Source organism: Anastrepha obliqua, chromosome 5, assembly GCF_027943255.1.
Source record: "Anastrepha obliqua isolate idAnaObli1 chromosome 5, idAnaObli1_1.0, whole genome shotgun sequence".
NCBI classification, from domain to species: domain Eukaryota; kingdom Metazoa; phylum Arthropoda; class Insecta; order Diptera; family Tephritidae; genus Anastrepha; species Anastrepha obliqua.
In genome coordinates, this window is record NC_072896.1 from 117036685 (window position 1) to 117058920 (window position 22236).

The 22236-nt window shown below is 37.2% G+C and overlaps 1 protein-coding gene across 1 annotated transcript in view; it reads left to right on the forward strand.

Annotated features, from left to right (window-relative positions):
• Nucleotides 1–362: 362 nt before the first annotated feature.
• LOC129247631 (uncharacterized) overlaps nucleotides 363–22236 on the forward strand; it is a 93615-nt gene continuing 71741 nt past the window's right edge. Inside the window, exons 1-2 of the mRNA XM_054886831.1 lie at nucleotides 363–1498; nucleotides 17324–17350. Of these exons, the coding sequence (XP_054742806.1) occupies nucleotides 363–1498; nucleotides 17324–17350 (1163 nt within the window). The remainder of the gene's footprint in view (nucleotides 1499–17323; nucleotides 17351–22236) is intronic.

The following is a 22236-nucleotide window of genomic DNA, read 5'->3' on the forward strand; positions in this document are numbered from 1 at the left end:
CTGCAAATTTTATTTTTAATTAGGGCTAAAGAAAATCCACTAAAATAATAAGAAATCTATCAATTCTTGTTTTACAGAAAGAGGTGTGATTTATTTCTAAAAACTTCGAAAACTTGAAATTCGTCACTTCGCCTATTCGCTTACTAGTGAACTCAATAAATACTCTAAAACTATCTCGAATAAAAGTGAAGTGAAGTGCAGTTGAAACGTAGCGAAAATGAAAATTCTAGATTTCAAAATCAACTGAAAAATAAAAGAGTTTTCATACAGCAAAACAAAAAAAAAAGCAAGAAAAAAACAAAGTAAACAAGAAAAAACACAAAATAACGGTCGTCACAAAACAGTATTGCATGTGACAAAGCATGGATTCTACCGCTATTGATGCTCATTCAATCACAAGTGAACAAAGTGTCGCCTCCTCTTCCTCCTCGGCGCTGCACGCCGCCGTATTAACGGCTGTTAAGCGCGAACGCTCACCAACACCCGTTTCGATCGGCAAGGCAATGAACACCATTTCAGTGGCAACCAATCTCACAAACAATAATCACAATAACAACAACAACAACAACAATAACAATAGTCCACGTCACAACAAACTGAGTCCCAGTTATCATCACAATAATAACAATAACAACAGCATCCTGTTGGCGCACGGCATGAATCCGACAGCGCTGCTGATGCATCATCAGCAACAGCAGCAGCAGCAACAACAGCAACAACACCAGCACCAACAGCAGCAGAATGGCACACGTGATGGGAATAGCAGTCGCGGCGGTAGCGGTCCCGGTGGCAGTGGCGGTGGTTCATTAAGCGGTAGCATTGGTGATGAACGCCCCTCCAACGGACGCCTTTCGCATACCGGTCGTGGCTCCAGTTGTTCGCCAGCCAGTTCACCCACACGCCATCCCAACGCCGTCAGTCCGGTGACATCGCTCAATCATACGATGATGCAACAAATGCAACAACAGCATCACCAACTTAGTCCACCACCACATGTGACGGGCGTGCCCACGCCCAATGGACTACCCGCCGGTTTGCCTCCGCGTATGCCGCACGGCCTACCACCACATTCGCTGGGTTTGCTCAATTCACTACAAATGATGCATCACGCCTCGCCACTAGAATTGATGGCCGCTGCACATCATCATGTACCGCCGCGCTCCTACAATAGTCCGCCACCGATTTCCACCTCAGATCCCAGCGCCAACGAATGCAAGCTGGTGGAGTATCGTGGGCAGAAGGTGGCCGCTTTCATAATTAGCGGTGATACGATGCTTTGTCTGCCACAGGCGTTTGAACTTTTCCTTAAGCATTTGGTGGGCGGCTTGCATACAGTTTATACGAAGCTGAAGCGGCTCGATATTGTGCCGCTGGTATGCAACGTGGAACAGGTGCGGATATTGCGAGGACTGGGCGCCATACAGCCGGGCGTCAATCGGTGCAAGCTGCTCTCCTGCAAGGACTTTGATGTGCTGTATAGGGACTGCACGACTGCCAGGTAGGTGGAATTAGTAGTAAGCGACTAAAATGGTGCGGAATTGTGGATTGAAAGCGATGTTGTAGATTATGATTTCATTTATTCTGGTCATATTTCATGGATATCATCTAGATTTTGTACGCGTTCATACGTACGTAATTTATTCGATTTTTTTCAGTTTTCGTTCCATATTCTAAAATCATTCCGTTATAATTAATACTCCTTTATCTCGTGAACATTTTTATTACCCACTTTGCATAGGAGAAAACTGATGTGGTGAATAAAAAGTAGGTAAAAGATTTTCAGATCCCTATGCTTGTGGCAAGTCTCTGCTTCCATCCAACTTCTATGACTTAAGACAATAAGTACTTTGGACCCACCTTGCGATCCAACCCCTGAAAAATAAACTTCAGCGGGTAGGGGGGTTAGAATTTGCCGGCGGTAGCCGGTGCCCGTCCTAAGAGGCGTCTAATACCCACACATCAGCCTGCCAGTTACGCGCATTAACTCAACGGTAATAGGCTGAGGGAAACAAGTACAAAAACGGATCACATTAAGATCGATACCAGTAACATCTTAATTATGGCAAACTGGGAATCGGAGAGGAATTAAGTTTGACATGGGCTGGTTATTGTGGTATTCTTATCTTCATGAAATGGCTCCTGGGTTAATGCCACGTTAGCTTCCGTCCCGCTAAAATTTTGGCAGGCCTCAGGTAACGCTCTCTAGCCATCACCATTTACTTGGTCGTAAGCGGGCTGGTGACCAGACTGCGAAATTTTCAGGAGAGGCAAAATTTGGAGTGTGAGCAAAAATAGAGTTTATGTAAATACTTTTAAACTACTTTGGCCTCAAAAATTTAATGCTGCCGATCAAATACTGTAAAAAGTTAATTCATGACTATCGTAATCTCTTAACGCAGTTCTACAGAGCGGGGGTTCAGTGTAGAACGCTGCAGAACTGCCAAGTGACAAAACTTTGTGACAAACCCGTACTGAAGACTGTCGAATTATCTTCTAAAACTTGGAAGAAAAGATGTACGGTTGATGGTCGGTATTGTTAAAGGACACAACTCATGGGGTCAACATATGAGCACCATTGGAATCAGTGAAGACCCGAACTGCCTATCTTACTTAGAGGAGGCGGATAGCACTAAGCAATTTCTCTGTGAGTGCCCTGCCTATGCTAAAGCAGGGCTATGATTTTTGGGCACCGATGTTATGGAAATGAGTAAAATTCGTGCTCTCAAACTGGGGGACATTTTCAGATTTGCCAAGGAGTCTGAAAAACTCTCACAGGACTATCCATCTCTGCCTCTGTCTTTATTCTATCCTACCTCTTTCTTTCTGTTACATCTCTCCTTTCCTTCTTTTTAGCCTGAGTGTTTTAGTAGTAACTGGTTCATTTTGGCTCGCCTTCTTCAAATTTCAATCTCTTAACGCGTTGACTGCCAGGCAGATTTGATGAAATTCTTCACTGGAGGCCAAGCAGGTTTTTTGTATGGTATGGCTGGGCCATGACGGAACTGGAATCGTAAAAATCCTGAAAATTGCATTAAAATCTTTCGCAAATAAGTAGGTAAAAACCTATTCTAAAAATATAAAAAATCGTAAGCAACGTCGCACGAAAGTGCACCACAAGGTCGAATGGGAAACTACTTCTGTCGGAGGTAACACATGGGCTGAAAAGTTCCGGGCCTAACGAAGAAAACAAGTTTTGTTCAAAAATTGGCTTTATTCATCAACATCTCATAATTTCCATCAAGAACAACGTAATCATTCCCTTTGTGACTCGATATGGCGACTCAGTTTTAGCGATTGGCTCTTCATTCGAGCGATATTTCTTACCGGCGAGTATTTTTTTTAGGTCTGCGAACAGCTAGTAGTCGTTGAAAGCCATATTTGGCGAATACGTTGGATGTGGGAGTAACTCAAAGTGCAATTCAAGTAGTTTTGCCACTGTTTTGCCATCATCAACAAGTTCTTGTTCTTGGTCAAGAGTGAGCAAACGCGACACTCACTTTGAACAGAGCTTTTTCATAGTGAAATGGTCATGCAATATAAAGCCAAGACATTCTTTTGATATCTCTACTTTTGATATCTATGTCAGCTAACACACGCAACTGCACTTTTCGATCATTCAAAACTATTTTGTGGATTTTTTTGATGTTTTCTGATGTTATCGTCTCATTTGGACATTTGGACCCCCACTGCGTTGTGCATCATCGGTGTCTCTACGACTACGTTTGAAGTCAGAAAACCATTGTTTTATTGTTGTTTCTAATGAAACGAGTCCTCATTACACATCTCAAGCCATTGCTTCGCTTGACCGGTATTTTTCCCATCAAGAAGCAGAGTAGAATTAAAACACGAAAATCGTTTTGATCATTGCTTCGAAAAGCACAAAAGTAGCGTCACTTTTAGCATCATAACTCACGAACTAATTAATAGAATATCATGAAATTTGGCGGCTATCTTTTCAAGTTTAGTAATAACTGAAAATGAGGTGAATGCAGTAAAACAAATGGCCTGGGACTTTTCAGCCCATGTGTTATTAGTAGTCGTATAAAAGCGTGCCACATGGCCCTCAATATGTTAAGAGATTCTCCAACGGAGAGCCGCGATCTTGTATAACTGAACGAAATGTGTTACAAATATAAATTAACCCATGAAGAATTGTACAAAATCAATATAGTATGGACAATTATCGTATGCCAATATGACGTTCTTTGTGCTTGAAAACTCCGTCGTTATTTTTCAAAACAAGAAAAATCTTTTCTCTGCATTAAATAAGTAGACGAACACTAACTACCTGGAAAAGTGGGTATTGGAAAGTTTCCAACCGGAAAAACAGTTGACAGCACACGCATGCCGGTTACATGGACATGCAATAAATAAAAGCAAAAATAGCAATAATTGTTGCAAAATAGCGGTGGAAAAAATTGCTAGCAAAAATAACAATTTGAAATGCATAGAACATTTGACGAGGCCCAAGTGAAACTAGAGCAAATATACAAATGAAAATACATACATACATACATATGTACAAATGTATATGAGTTGGTAAAAATAAATGCACAAAAATATTACATTTGCCTGTAAATTTAATAGTTGCTACTTGCAAGTTGCTCTTTGTTGCATTGATTGCGCACACAAAACGGCCAAAGCGAGGAAGACTCCTATGCATGGCATGTAAATTCGTTTGCATTGCGTATTTCCGTTGAATGTCATCGCGAACGAGTGTCCAACCAAGCGATCGAAAAACTTTTGTGATTACCTGGCAAATAAGCGCACACACACACACACACACATGCACCAGCGTGCCAGCGTCTATGTTGCTATTGTTGGCTGACAAGCCGCACTTATTCTAACTCACGGTCGCATGTAAACGTCTATGTGTTTGTGTGCGAGTAAATCTAGCCTCTGCTAGGGCGTGTGTGTGTGTGCAAGGGACGTACGGTTATGGCGGCGGATTTTCGCTGGTAGGCAAAATTGCACACTTTGACATTTCGAGAATTGCAATTGGTTTGCGTTTGCTATTTGATTTGACTGCATGTGTGTGTGTGTGTGAAAAGTAAAATAACAAAAAAATGAAAACAAGATTATAATTGAAGTCATTGCTGTAGCTCTACTCTATTTACTTTGATTTGCTAGTCGCACGCAATTGTGTGAGCACCACGCCCATTTTTTTGCGATTTGCCTTAGAAGTGAATGCGAGTGTTTTTTGTGTGCGTATTTATGTGTGTGTGTGTGTGTTGTGAGCCGCTAGTATTTATTGATTCTCATTTTAATTTCTAACAAAGCGGAAACAGGAAATGAGAAAATTTTCGCATTCAGTTCACGATCGACATGCATAACTAAATCTAATATTAGTGCATTGATTTTGCTTCGCATTATCCCTACATTCGGGCGATAGAATAAATTGCGTTGTTTGCGCATTCGCTTCTTAATGGGAGCCAGTTGTGAGGAAGGGATATACTTTAATTTTTCTGGCGCAGAAGGTTATTACAAAGTGAGTATTCCAGCTAATGCGATCTGACTTGAGGACCTGCCGATCTCAAATAAAGGGTCTTGCAAAAGTGGCGCTTAGTTGTCAGGTGTGAATAATTCCTAGGCGGCACCTTTTTAACACACTTTTATTAGGACGGGTTGTATGTATGTATGTATGTATGTATGTAACGGAATCTTTGAGCTTAATTTTCACTGGCTTCTAAACATCTGATCGACTTGAAATTTTGCACACCTATCAAGGACCGATGACAATGCAATAATTTGATAAAAATTTTCCATTATTCTTATTGGGATTGCCAGGATTAATATTTTCTTTTTTACCTGTGGGCAAAAAGTAAGGGGAATTTGGTTGTAAAATGAAAAATCGTCATTTATTCTGGTAAATCAATTTCATCCCCTTCAAAATAATGCCCTCTCGATGAAATACACTTATGCCAACGAGTTTTCCAATCCCCGAAACATGCCAAATAGTCCATTTCCGGTAGTGGTCTCTTTAGTTTTGGGAATAGCCAGAAGTCGAAATAGCGAATTGGCGAAATAGTCACGAAGAACGAGTGCAGTGTGAGACATGTGAGATAAATTTTCCATTATCCTTATTAGGATTGCCAGGATTGATATTTTATTTTTTTAATACACTTTTATTAGCTCGGGTTGTATGTATGAATGACTGTAACGGAATCTTTGAGCTTAATTTTCACTGGCTTCTAAAAATCTGATCGACTCGGAACACACAACATAGATGACTAGATGGGAAACTCTTTTTCTCGTGAGAGCGCTGAAAAATGTGCATTTTTTATAACATTTGCCAATATTGCCATACCGGTAGAAACATGAATTGGGTATTTTTTTAAACAAAAATTGGGAATTTTTAGTTTCCACACCACCATTGAGGTTAGTATTTAGTGTGCGGTTGTGTAATAGTATATTACTCGTAAACACCTACATATACTAAAAATAAAAAATAGTTAAAAAAAACTAAAAAACACGCTTTTATTGCTAATCGAACTAAAAAGTAGAAAATAAAATATAGCTTAAAAAAACTAAAAAATACGCTTTTATTGCTAATCGAACTAAAAAGTAGAAATTTTAATGACAAAGGGACCTATAATGAAGTAATAGCAAATCGAACAATCAGTTATAGTCAACTACCTCAGAACAGAATTATAACAAAAATTAAGATACAAATAGAGTAATTCAAATTAGAGTTAAAAGCGTGGGATGCATTTTGCTTCACTTTCATAACCCTCTGTACATAGGTAGTTGCCAATAGAATGATTGTAATATTTACTATATCAAGCATCCCACGCTTTTAACTCTAATTTGAATTACTCTATTTGTATCTTAATTTTTGTTATAATTCTGTTCTGAGGTAGTTGACTATGACTGATCCTTCGATTTGCTATTACTTCCCTTTGTCATTAAAATTTATTTTCTACTTTTTAGTTCGATTAGCAATAAAAGCGTGTTTTTTAGTTTTTTTAAGCTATATTTTATTTTATGTAATATTTGATATTTGCCAAGTAGACAGATGACCAATTTTACACGATAGAACAATGCATTAAAAGTATTTATATTTATTATTAAAATTTTCATCTTTAAGAATAACATATCGCGAAATTCCTGATTTTTTTGGTGGAAATAATCATCCGAATGTGTCCACAATTCAAAGGTTGGTGAAAAAATGTAAATTTTCTGTCGAGGAGAAAAAAAGGCACATGATTGGCAGCCCAAAACCTGGTTGTTCTAATGAGAATATTGCTGCTGTAGCGCAAAGTGTTGCTGAGCAACCATCGACCTCAACAATTAGGCTTTCACAAATCGATTGTTTGGAGGACTTTACCTGTGGACGCACTGCTGTTGGACATTTAAATTCATTTATTTATTTGCGTGTTTAGTCTATGAAGCAATAATTTCTTACATATTAATTAACAATTATACTTAAATTATGGCATCATATTCAGAATATCAGTAAAAGTTGTTTAAGATAAAGAAAAATCAAAATCGATAGATGTTGAGATTTGCTTAAATTCGTAAATGTGATGCAATTTTTCACACATATAATTGTTAAGAGCCTCATTTTGAATCCAAATAGTGAAACCTGAACGAAGAATGTAAAATTTTACATGTTTTATTGTAAAACAACATCTAGGCACGACTTTTGAAGGACTCTTTATTTGCCTATGAAAGCGATATCTTTGTATTATATAAAAAATCAAAAAAATATCAGGAGGAGAAGAAGAAGAAAATTGCATAAAAACAGGCATTGAGGAAAAATACTTGAACTGAATGAGTTAATATTTTAAGTTTTCTAACGCCAATGTCCAACTGTAGTTCATAGGCACACTGAGATGATACAGACTTAGGTAGGTAGGTAGGTAGGGTGGCTGTCGCAACGACTCACTTAGACCTTTCGCAGGTCCATTGTGATACCACTGGAGCTTATCCTTACCCAATGCATTCTTTTTACATCCATTCGGTAGCTTTAATAAACGAGTAAAGCTTCTTCCGCTACATCAGTTAAAAATGCCGTATCAAGAGTGCGCAGCCTCCTCATAGATAAGATTTCACACTCACATAAAAGGTGTCTGAGTGTTTCCCCTTCTTTTATATTAAGACAGCTACAAAAATCGAAGTACGGCAGTCCTAACCTTCTAGCGTGGCTGCCTATTAAACAATGACCAGTTAATACCCCTATCATTTATATATATTATATATATATAAGGTTGTCAAAAAAGTATTGCGGTATTTTTATTGAATTTTCAATTGTTCATAAAATTGGTTATAATAATGCGATTTAAGTCAAATATGCGCCGTTTTGTTCGATGACAAGTTCCCAACGAGATGCCAACTTCATAATGTCCCTCTTATAGAAGCTCGCTTCCCTATTGTCAAAAAACTCGGAGAGCCAATTTTCACAAGACTCTCTTGAGGACAACTTCCGACTACCGAGCTCGTTCACCATGGACAGAAATAGGTGGTAATCACTTGGTGCGAGATCCGGACTATACGGTGGATGCAAAAGAACCTCCCATCCGAGCTCCCGGAGCTTCTGGCGCGTCACCAAAGATGTGTGTGGCCTGGCGTTGTCCTGATGGAAGACAATTCGGCCTCTGTTGATCAAAGATGGCCTCTTCTGCATGAGTGCTGCATTCAAGCGGTCCAGTTGTTGGTAGTACAGGTCCGAATTGAGCGTTTGGTCATAGGGGAGCAGCTCATAGTGGATGATTCCCTGCCAATCCCACCAAACACACAGAAGAACCTTCCTGGCCGTCAATCCAGACTTGGCCACCGTCTGGGCAGCTTCACCGCTTTTCGACCACGACCGTTTGCACTTCACGTTGTCGTAAGTGACCCACTTTTCATCGCCAGTCACCATCCGCTTCAAAAACGGGTCGATTTTGTTGCGATTCAGAAGCGATTCGCATGCATCCATACGGGCAAAAATGTTTTTTTGCGTCAAGTCGTGTGGCACTCATACATCGAGCTTCTTTTTGAATCCAAGCTTCTTCAAATGGTTTATAACGGTTTGATGACTCATGCCCACCTCTTGGCCGATGCTACGGCTGCTACTATGCCGGTCTCTTTCGATCAATTCACCGATTTTATCGCAATTTTTGACGACAGGCCTTCCGGACCGTGGCGCATCTTCGATCACCTCTGCACCAGAACGAAAACGTTGAAACCATCGTTGTGCGGTGGAAATGGAAACTGTATCGGGTCCATAAACTGCACAAATTTTATTGGCAGCATGAGATGCATTTTTGCCTTTATCGTAGTAGTACTGTAAAATATGCCGTATTTTCTCTTTATTTTGCTCCATGTTTGCGACGCTATAACTCACGAACGACTAAAAGCAAACAACAATTAATCAAACACGTGTTAGCACGTGAAAAGAGCTTTCCAAAAAGCTCTAGCGTGAACCGATGCGACGAATATAACTAGAACTACGCGCTTGCAAAGACAAGCTTGCGGAAATACCGCAAGACTTTTTGGCCAACCTTATATATATATATAGCTTCTCTGTTAAATTTTAACAAGCTTTTTGATCGACCGCTGTTCCATTTCGGCCATGTCTGTCTGCTTAGTTCGCATGTTGAGAGGTTTTGCCAACTTGTATTTACCTTATTGATGGTTACCTTATCTATAAGTAGTTTACAAGTGGCTAAAGGCATTGGTAGCAGCGTCTTATCAGTTTGAAGGTCGCGCGTTGTACCGATTCGAGCAAGTTCATTTGTCTTAGAGTTCCCTGCTTTGTTCCTGTGGCCTGGCACCCAAAGAAGGCGTACTTTGTAGCACTTAGATACGTCATTTAGAAGTTTAAAATATTTTATGCCTGTTTTTGACGAGTGCGTTTTAGATTCTAGCTCTTTTATTGCTGCTTAACTGTCCGAGTATATGAAGACTTCAATTTAATAAAATTTGATACAGACTTGAAAATAATAATATTTAGTTTGTCATTATTGATATGTGATTCTATACAGCCACCGCATGAGCCAATTATGAGATTTAGTATACTAAATTGTTACTGTCTACTGGCTATCCAGAGCTAAATACTTGATTTATTTTTTATAATCGTTCATACCCATACTCACACTCATATCTCTCATCATTATTATCAGTGTTGGCGTCACGAACCGGGATGAACCTTGGCCTCCTTCAATAGTTTCAATAACTTCGACCAAGAAACTTGATGCTTTGCAGACATCCTCCAGTTTTTCAGCCCAAATATCTTTGTGTCGTCATGAACTGCATCAATCCAAATTTTCCTTGGGCGACCACTTTTATAAAGCCTATGCAGCTTAATATTGTAGATCCCTTTTGCAATTTCGTTTAGGTCCTTCCGCAGAGCATGTTCAACTGGGCTACTTAAGACGCTAAGGCATGATGTTGTCGGCGATTTGGAAGTCGTTCAGCTCAGCTAGGCATTAATCGTTGTAACGTAGGCGATAGTTGACGTGACGTCCCAAAAATGAATTTTTCACTGAAATATCTTAAGTTTTTTTCATCTGCCTTACGCAACTCTCAGGTTTCAGAAGCATGAGCAACGCAAGGCTATACTGATATGTCTTAATAGCGATGTCAAATCACAAGCTGTTAAATTTGGCGATGTAATAACAGTAAGTCCAGCTAATTTAGGGTTTTATATCATATGAATTTATGTGACGAAATCGGCAAAAAATAATTTTTTAATAAAAAATTTTTTATAAAAAAAAGTTTTTAGGAAGAAAATTAGGCTTTGAATTCTTGATAAAAAAATGTATATTTATCAGTTAGAAAACCGTTCGATTAATTATTAAAAATGTATATACAATCTGTGTTAGAAAAAAGGAACCGCGATTATTCATGAAGTATAAAATATATATATTTACATTTTTTTTACATGAAAGTATGTACAAAACTACTTACTCAATAAGCCGTGTAGTCTCCATCATTGTCGAGTATAGCTGACATCTTCTCGGCATGCTTTGAATCACGGACTGGCCTTCCGGCAAGATGCGTTTTCATAATTTCTCAGACATTTCAATGGGGTCTGCGTCTGAGGACTGGGAAGGTCAGCCCATTACTATGATGCCATTTTCTTGTTTTGTTGTTTCTCAATGTGTTTTTCTCTTTTTAGCAAGAATTTTTCATGCTTGGGGTAGTCGCAAAGAAGGATCCCGCTTAAAATGTTGGACGATCACTTTATCCTGCGTTTTTGTTGTTAATCGCTTTAAACCACGCTCGGAAAAGTCATCAACATTTTTGTACACCTTATACGGCTGACTCCACATCACAACAAACTTTGTTGATTTTTTAATCACTTTTGCAGCGGATGCGTAAGATAATTTCGGCCCTTACGAATGCGTGCATAAAAATACCGCCTCGAAACGCTTAGAGTACTTCTCACTCATTTTTGTTTGGTTGCATTTACGGGAAAGTCTCGAACGACACTAACCTGAGTTAGCACTGGCGTCGTAGCCCTTGAGTGGGACTATTACTCAGCAAAAAGCAGAGCGAAATATATCTTGAAGTTACAAGAAAAAAACCGGTTCTTTTCTTCTGACACAGACTGTAAGTGTGGTTTTAAACTTTGCCTTAAGGAGGGAAATCTTATAGAAAATCTTCGTCGTCTTCATGAACACTTTTCCCGTTTTTCCATTTTTCTTTTCTCATTTGTTTGTTAGCCCTTTGCACTAGAGGCCGTTTCCACGCGCCCTACCCAGCAACTCGAAATGTTTCGCAGCGCTTTTGGTGAATTATTTGGGTCCGCCTTTATTTTGAGATACCTGTGGATTTGGGCCTTGCAGACATACTCTGTAGTATTTCGACACTTGAGAATGACCTTAAACAAGAGAATTTTATTATATGTATGTAAATTTACGTACATTATTAAGTGAAACATTTTAATATATTTAACATCCTTTACGAAAATTACACACTGCATGTAACCTTCTACGAAGTCAAAATTTGATTTCAAACTACTTTTTTCACTCTCATAGCATTTATAGAAAAATCCTATTATTGTGCAATCCCTTTGGCCAACCTCTTTACTTTGCTAAAAATGTTTGATAGCAGCCACTTAATTCTGGTGAGCCGCAACATTAACTCCAATACATTGCCCACAAATAGACACCCTTGTCTAAAAATGCGTTGGATAATTTCATTACAACAACTAAGCAACTAAATTGGCTTTTAGTAAAAACATAAACGAAGCAACAAAAATTGGGTTCAAAATGCAATGCAAAAGAGTGCCGCCAAGCTGAGCAGCAGTGTGGTAACAATCCAGTGCGCGCCCAATTGTAGGCTAACCAAGCAACTTGACAGGCAACACACTTCAACTGGACGTATGGCCTGTAACCGAAATCATTTTGGAGCAGGAGAAGAAGTACGGCTAATAAAGTGTAATACAAAATTTAAGAAGGAAATTTCAAAAATGCGCAAGGCACACGTTTTTGCATGCAAATGCCAGTATGCACGTTAATATACTAACATATGTGACTATTTATGTATATACAGCTGTACTTGTGCACTTGCGAGTGAGTAGTCATGTATGCAATACTACAGCGGCAGGAACGAAGGATCGAAGCGTTTTCGCAAAAAAACGGCAAAGTTGTAAGGTTATAATTACCCTTCCGTTTGGTCGGTCATACCGTTGGTTGTCGAATGGTCGTATGGTCGTTTGGTCGTCTGCTCAGTCTGCCTCGTAGCTGCGTGTAGCTATCGTGCTATTCTCGGTGGGGCGCACTGACAAAATCGCCGCCATGCACAACAACAACTTCTGTGTGTGTGTAGGAAAGCATGCCGTTTCACATGTAAATATTGTGTTTTTAATGTTGAGCAAAATAATATGGAAATTGCAAACACAAAAAAAAAAAACAAAAAAACAAATACAGTTACACATGTACTTCATAGGCATAAGTGCATCATAAATGTTTTACTGTTCACTGCTGCCCTTTTTGGCTAAGGTTTAATTCGTCCTGTCAACAGTTTACCGCCTCTGTTGTGACTGATCGAACTCGGCTGCCACTTGGAGAGTTCTCAGGTGTAGATGCAGTTTCTGTGCCATTTTATTGCACTGCAAATGTGTGAGTGTTGTTAATAATATGTTCGCAATTCGTAATATTTTCAGTTGTAAGCATATGTAAGTATGTACGTACATATGTATCTACTTATAGATATGCCAAGAGGTCGTTAAGTTCTGAGGTATGGCATGGGACAGCTGTTTTTGTTGATTAGCCGTGCAGACTTAGTACAATTTTCATTGCCTTAGCGAGCAATGACATTTATTTAAGAGAACGTCGAAGTTGAAAACTTAGAAAAGTATTAATTCCAACTTTATTTGACAATTTTGACAATTACTAATAAATATACACAATGAGGAGTAGAACCAGCCAATTTTAGAAACTTCAGCTTAAATTCATTCCCGCCTGTAAGGATGCAGCAAGTTGCGTTTTTTTATAATTTCTTTTGCTAAGCAGATCCGCTGCTTTCCTTAAAGTGAGCTGTAATAGCCTCGACAAACGGCGCGTTAAATGGGTTACTGCCCTGTGTACTAACAGCTCTGATACTAAGAAATAGTTATTTATTTGAAAAAAAATCTTAAATTGCAATTTCTCAAACTGCCCCGAAATATTGAAACAGTTAAGGCAATTTCGAACGTGTTAGTGCAAACTAACAAAAAAGTTTCAATACTCTTTGAATTTTTAAATTACAAAAATATAGATTTTTTTTGTGTTTTGGCTTAAAATTGTATTTAAGCGGTTACATACGTACAACAGCGCCAAAAATACGCTAAAAGAAAAACTGTTTTTAGAAGAGGTAACAATAGAAATAAATATAAAAAAAGTGTATTCATTGTTTATTCCTACTTAAATTTTATAAAAAAAATTATTTTAATTTTTCTTTAAAAAATTAGTATATAAAAAATCACTTGACTCTGCATCATTTCTTGAAATGTTGATAGATCTGTAAAAAGTAAAAAAAAAATCTTGTAAAATAAAGTTGTAGTTATAGTCCGCCGAGCCGGATTTTTGAATTTCGAAAAATTTTGTAATTTACAGCATTTAAAAAAGTATGAATTTTACGTCGTAAATTTCACATTTAAATTATGTTTATAAAATTTTTTAGTAAAAATAACGCTTAATTAGTCACCTTGTCGGAAGATTTATAATTTTTTCAAATGGCATCGTGCGTCAATCATATTTGACAATGCTTAATAAGACAGCAGCAACATGACAGCAGACAAGCCATGCAGCGCGTAGAGGTCAAAATAAAGATTTCCATCACTCAAGATCTTTTTTTTATTTAGCAAAAAAAGTTGTTAAAAACATAATTGTTTGATTAATTTTGCGCCACCTTGTACTTCTTCGACAGCCAACCTAAATCCCATCAATCTTCTCCATTATATCAACAACTCGGGCTGGCTGTAGATATCTGCCTGTTGGAGGTCTCACAATTGTATCAAAACGGCGCTTCAGTGCTACTTGAGGAGTGCCATACTGGCGCTTCAACCATTTCACCTACCTACCTACTCCTCTCTCAATATTAAATGTTGTCAGGCAAGGATTGCAGAAAGTCTATTGTAGCATACCTGGATAATGATTTCATCAAAGTCGTGGCTAACACTCGCACGAAATTCAAAACCTGCGAAAACAAGGATTTGGGAATTAAATTTATGTATTTAATAGATTGTATGGTGAAGATACTCGTATAGGTAGGTAGGTAGGGTGGCTGTCGCAACGACACACTTAGACCTTTCTTAGGTCCATTGTGATATCACTAGAGCTTATCCTTACGCTATGGGTTCCTTTAACTTTAACTGTGTATTTGTGTTTTTCAGAACTGACAAGCGTAGATTTATCTGCAGTTCTCCCATTATCAGATCTGTGCTCACAGCGGGTTAAGTGATGGGAGAATTTGGGCGCATCAGGCGACTCACAACTTTTTGGATATCGTTTGACTCAAATGGGTCGACTTATGTATATTTGTTTATAGGTGGTTTTATTTAATTTTTTTAAATTTTATTTCTTTATCAAACACACATAGTCTAAGTACTCACAAATGTAATGTGTATGGAATTTGGAAGAGGGACTCAGTAGGACATAAAATAAAAAGAATGATGAAATTGTGAAGGCATAAATTTCTGGTATTGTTACTAGGTGACTGTATTTCATACAAGGTAATGATAATGGTAATGGTTGTACGCAGATTGATCTATTCTGCGCCCCTTAATTATAATTATTTAGTATACCGAGGAATCGAACCAGCTCCTTAGGAGTGGGCAATTGTAGGTCTTCCTCCTCTAGTAGATACGAGCCCAGGATTCTGTGTCTCCTGTGGCCTAATGCCTCACAGTTAGTGATTAAGTATTTCATATACTCCTCTTCATCACAGCAGAACCTGTATAATCTTGTACTAGATAATCCTATTGTGTTAAAGTGTTTATTACAGGCAATGTGACGCGTAAGTGCTCCACAGAGTAATCTGGGGCCCTTTTATCTAGGGTTAAAGAAGATTTTGCACTGTTAAGGCCACATGTGCCGTTCTAGTGTTCCCTGGTTTCAGTTTGAATCCATTTTTTAATTTCCTGTTTTATATTACTTTTGTTATAACCGAAAAATGGGGTTGGCCCAATAAATAGCCTTTCTGCCCCTTTTTGGCATAAAAGTCTGCCTTCTTCTTTCCTTCGTTTCCGTTATGTCCTGGTACCCAAATCAATGAGATCTGATTATGAGTGGCCAGTATGTTGAGTGCATTGTTACACTCTATTAGGACTTTTGACTTGAATGTGAAGCTATTCAAGGCTTTGAGAACCGATTGGCTGGCCGAAAGAATTTTATTTTTTACTTTCTCGAACCCTCATTTGGATATGATTTCCACTGTTTCCATTATGGCGAAGAGCTTCGCATGGAAAATTGTGGTATCTGTACTTATTCATACAAGGGATGTTAAGAGACGATTTAGTAAATTGAAGTCGGTCCATAAGGTATTTGGTTCCCTGAAAAGTAATAACTTTTTGAGGAAGGGTTGAACATTGTACCTGTAGCAAGTCATTAAATCGTATAGAAAATATTAGCTTAGGTAAGTGCTCATGGCGTTTTATGCAATAAGTATATCTTGCAAATAGCGATGCACTGTGATTTGTTGAATTTAAGAGCAACCCATTATTGCAGACCCACTTGCTAACGTTTTCTAAGTCAGTGTTGAGGTTACTAATACATTTATTGATGGACCCAAAATCACAACTAACTTTACATTTAAACATCATCGACATAAGTATGAATACTACAATATTTTAGTATGTTGGGAAGATCATTGAGGTATAATACAAACAAAAGCGGGTAAGGAATCGAACATTGGAAACACCCCTGGTTATAGGCAAATAGCTGGATAAGCTGTGACTGGCACATACAGCTGGCGTACAATGTTGTCAACGTTAAGCCTGATATCAGCTGGAACCTTAATAAGCGCTGGTACGGGCTCACCAAGGTGTTGCGCCTCAGGAAAGAGTTTATCTGGGAAGGCATTATATGCTCGAGCAATTTTGACAAGAAAGTTATAATTGTGATAGGTCTGTAACCTCCATTGAATTTCTTAATTAGAATAACCTTCGCCACTTTCCAACAATTGGGAAAGCTAGATGTAGCAAAAATGGTATTTAATGCATAAATAGCATACGATTAAATTTTTGGTAGTATATATTTAAAGCATTTTAAATGATTGCCGTCCAGACCTATATCATAGGATTTGATACTAAATACAGATTTAACAATTTCGCAATCGTCGACATTTTATCGATCATAATCGACCAAGCCTGGGCGTTAAAGAGATGCCTCTTCTAAATCCCAATAGCCCTGCATTTCTTAAATAGCCGAACATCTTCCTTCATGCTTAACTTAAAATTTAGTTTTGATTTTTTTCGGTTGCTACCCTGATTGTCATATGTATGAAAATCTTGATGGGGAAAATGACTTTTTATTGGGTTTATTTCTGCGATTGTAATTAAAAGTATTTAAAACTTTATTATTACTCGCTTATGGCTACAAAGATGTTATTTCGATATATTATTTACTGCCTTTCGAAACTTAACATTAACTTATGTACATTCCACATTTTTTCTACTCCATTTAGGAACAACTTCAGTATTATTGTAGCAATCAACGAATTGGTAAACTGCAATGCATACATACATACACGCTTACAAATATACGAAACATATGTATATACATACATACATTGATATTTCCAATTGTATCTGTAGTTGTACTACTCACATTTAATAAACTCAAGTACTTTTTTTCTTATGAAAACTCGGTCAATACATTACTTTTTTCTCTTTTCTCTTTTTTAATTGCAGATGCTTATCGATCAAGCCACCTGAGAGGTAAAAACATAAATGTATCCCTCCCTTAAAATGAAAAAAAAACCAAAAAAAAAACAAATTATTAGCCAATGCAAAAAAGTAATTGCAATAAGTGCAACAAAATAGCGAAGTAACGAAGAAAATAAACAAAAAATAAAAAAATGTGACTGCACTTGAGCGTTTTTAGAGCGAGTAAGAAATATTAAATTACAATAAGCAACTAATTAGAAAATAACTGTAGAATATGAATGAAGAAAGACTGACTGATAAGTTCTACAACATGGCATATTTTAAAGGAAAGAGGGGAGAGAGCGAGAAAAGCGCGAAAAGGCGCATAACTGTCAAGACGATTATTTACAAAAACATAAAAAAATTGAAATTTCGAGTTTGAATTACAAAAATATTTATGTATATGAGTGCAGATAACTGTTAATTTGGAATTAAGCTAAACGTTTAAGGATTTTTTGGCCGGCCAGCTGCCGCGGAAGTACAAGGATTACCGCAGCAAATAGAGCGGAAAATGTGTGTCTGTGCGTATGAAGTCTGTGTTGGTGTTACAAAGGGCAGGCGAATGTGGTGTAAATTTGTTTGCGAATGTTGTTGTTTTTGTTTTTTTTTAAATATTTTTAATGACATGAGGAATTTTCTTCTTAATTGGCGCGATAACCGCTTACGCGATTTTGGCCGAATTCAACAAAGCGCGCCAGTCGTTTCTTTCTCGTGCTAACCGGCGCCAGTGGGATACATCAAGTGAAACCAAAAATAAGGAATAATTTTCTTAAAAACTAACTATTCCGTTTTTTTTTAGAAAATGCCTTTAATTCACATTGTTGTATATCAACTCATGCTAATGTACATACGCATACAGTGCTGTGCAAAACGAAGCAACCTTTTCTGCTCAGTTGCCACTTCTTTTTTCTAAATATGATACATAAAATATCTTGCAACACATTTTTGGTAATTTTATTTCTCAACTTCAGGCATTAAAAGCATTTTCACGCATAAAAATAAAATTCAGCGTTCTCGAGCTAGGCATATTTTTTTATAATTATTTTATTATGCCTTGTTCAATATACTTTTCAAAAATAAAAATGCTTAAAAAGTGAGTTTCATACCGTTAGTTCAGCCTGCGACCTAAGTTGTACCGACAGAATAAGAGCAGGATATCAACATCTTCATAATTTCTTTTATCTCCCCTTTGAGCATAGGACCTCATTATATATGTACATATATATATAATTGGCGCGTACACCCTTTTTGGGTGTTTGGCCGAGCTCCTCCTCCTATTTGTGGTGTGCGTCTTGATGTTTTGTTCCACAAATGGAGGGACCTACAGTTTCAAGCCGACTCCGAACGGCGGATATTTTTATGAGGAGCTTTTTCATGGCAGAAATACACTCGGAGGTTTGCCATTCCTTGCCGAGGGGCGACCGCTATTAGAAAAATGTTTTTCTTAATTTGGTCTTTCACCGAGATTCGAACCAGCGTTCTCTCTGTGAATTCCGAATGGTAGTCACGCACCAACCCATTCGGCTACGGACCTCATTATAAGCGCAAAATATGTAGATCCTCCATTTTACGTGACAATTAATTTGAAATGGAAATCGAATTTACAATTTTTTTTGAGCCAGAGAAATATTGAGCTATTTAATAGGGTGGCACAAAATTAATAACCCTATCCGAAGATATTTTTACATGTCAATCATATTTGACAGTTGGGCATCAAGCCGCTGGGCCGCAGTAGAGCACGCAATGGTCAAATTCAAAGATTTCCATCTGCCAAAATCATTTTTTTGTATACAATACAAAAAAGTTACACAAAAATAAAATTGGATGATTAATTTTGCGCCACCTTGTAGTTATGATAATAACATATAATATTTGTAGGCCATGAAATTAATTTTGATTCTAACATAAACCACGAAAATAATATACATCTGGTAGCAACTTGTTGCAAAAAAAGAAATAGCGGAAATCGAGACAAATTTAAATAAATCTACTTCTAAAAATCCGCAAAATTTGTGAACTCATGCATTGTTTCCTCATTTTTACACTCATAGCTATTTTTCATAATTTTAAATACCTTTAATAACAAAGAGTAGTTGCTTTCCTTTAAACTGCCTCAATACCTATGACTTTAGTCATGACGAAAGCACGAACTTCAGGGATTTACAGGCTGATTCTGGATAGAAGAATTTAAAATTATTTCGAATTAAATTTGGTGCATATTTTTAAGACCAATGTTAGCTGTATATTGCGAACGATAAAGTAATCCAAATATAGATTGAAACAAAAATTGCAGGTATTCTTTAGCTATAGAAAAGAGCTGCTGCGGCTGTGCACAAAACTGTGTGTGTGGGTGTATCAGATTCAGATACGAAAGCAAATAATTTGCAGTAATTTTAATGGAAAATCTTTTAAGGACTTGTTATTTAAATGGCATTGTATTTTAAATGACATTTTATTGCAATTTTTCCACTCATACTCGAATGCACATATCTTACTTACATATTCCACATCCTTTGGCTCTTACATCCTTTGTGCGGTGTTTGGCCTAGCACTTCCTACAATTTGCGGTATGTGTCTTAATATTATTCCACCAATAGACGGATCTATAGTTTTGTGCCACCTCCGTATGGCAAATGGTTTTTTATGAGAAGCTTTTTGATGGCAGAAATACACTTGGAGGTATGTCTCTGCCCGTCGAGTGCCAAAAAACAAAAAAACAATTTTAAAATTGACTTACATTTACATCAACATACATTTTTATGCAACTTTTTGTTTGTTTGCGCTTTGAATGGGTTAAGGAATGTGTCAGAGAGGCTTAGAACCCAATATCATAAGAAACGCCCTCATTTGATATTTATTTATTTCAAATTCATTTTCATGTTTCATTTGCAATATAAGTGATTAAGGGCGCTTTTCATTAAATATCACATTAAGTTTTATTCTCGAATGTTGTGATAATATTTCTGACAACCACTTTGACCCTTCATTCTCATTTAAATCTCGTAGTAGGAACCAAATTTCACTAACCTCATCATGGAAAATTTTGTAGTTTGATTCCGCGTTGCTTTCTAATTTCGTCAAAGCATAGATGGATAAAAAGATTTCTACCGAGTGATAGCCACAAAACGGCTGGACTGAAACTTAGGTATCTGCTGTCTCCTAATACTTTAATTCTTTTTTTATTAAATTAAATTTAAAAAATTTGCACTTATAATTCTCCGTGAATTCCGTGCGAATGGTTAAAAAACATTTTGCCGAAAATATCGATCTTTCTAAAGACACAGATTATCCTTTAGGTCGAAGTGTAAGCTATTGGGCGCACTACAGATATAAAATCGTTCTCTCTCCAGCTTCATTACCTCTATAACTTCGATGATTGTCAAGTGTAGCTTAACAAAGGCTGAATGCGCTCGTCTTGTGAGCACCTTAGACTTAAATTTATCTCATAATTCTTAGCTTGTATAATTTTTAATTAATATTTTTCGATTTAACACTTGAATCCTGGCGTTTATTTAAATTCGAACTCTCTTGTTTGTGCGTGGCAATACATTTTAGTTGTACGAGTATTTCGATGCCTGACAGGGTTCCAAAAAATATTGTGTGCTTTTTTTGTATGCATGAACTTTTAACAGACCAAAAACCAACTTATGTAATGATTTATTTTCTTCTCTTTAACTTCCGTTATTCAATAATAGTCAATTATAAGGACTGGTTGTCTTTAGGAACTAAACACTCTTTGATACTCACGCTAATACTCACCAAGGATAATAAATTTACCAGGTTTGCTCTTTAACTGTGGTGAAAAAGAAAATTGTGAGAGAAACTTCGGCTGCCACGAGAATTCAGGGATTCTGTCGAAGTCTGCAACATCATTTCACATGCATTCACACACTCGTCCAATCTGTACTTCTGCAGACGGCAACGAAGTGTCATTGGTTGATTTTTTTCCATATATCATCAACACAATCTCAGTTTTTTTGTAAAAACATTCCATGTGGAGTCAGCTAATCAACTGCTGCTGTCGAATTGCCTCAGAGCCGAATAACGATGTGTTAAAGAGCACACCTCTAAAAATCTTTTCTCACCATTAATACTCACCATTCATTGGCCACTCTCGAATTTGTAACTTTGCTTTGTTTAGAAAAGCCTTTGAACAAATAGAAGCTTCGTGTGGGAAATAATCGTAGGTTAGTTGTGTTTAGATAACGGAACGGGTCGAGAGCGTAGATTATCTGTGTTAGATGCTTTTTGATGTACATATTTAAGCGAGTAGGCTACAATTTATGCAAAAAAGTGTTGTACAAGGTGGCGCAAAATTAATCATCCTATCGCAAAACTTATAATTTTTGCAAATGGCGTCGTACAGTAATCAATTTTTTGACACTTGCGAACTAGACAGCTGCAGTATACAAACAATGAATGCAAGCAATGGAGCGCGTAAAGGTCAAAATAAAGAGTTCCAGCACGTAAACTATTTTTTTTATTTATTAGAAAAATTCTGCAAAAACAAAATTGTATGATTAATTTTGCGCCACCTCGTATATAACACATCAATACTTTCTAATATAAAAAAAGTACTTAATTCATTTATTTTGTAGCAAAAAACCAAAACATCCTACTCACGTTTTAGCATTTCAAAACATACATACATACATACATACATGTGTACAAACTTCCATAATCACTCTAAAACACTCTTGCGCAAGTCATTTTGTAAATACGTTGTTTATAATTTGTTACTGTGTCCTAAAACCGCCCAAATCCAAATCCAAAATAAAATACAATAAGATTTTATCAAAAATATCTTTTCCGAAACCAAATCCTTTCTCCGTTTTACCTTTCAGCAACCTCAAGTGGCTTTTGGTTAGCATTAAAAAAACAACATTTTTTTTTGCATG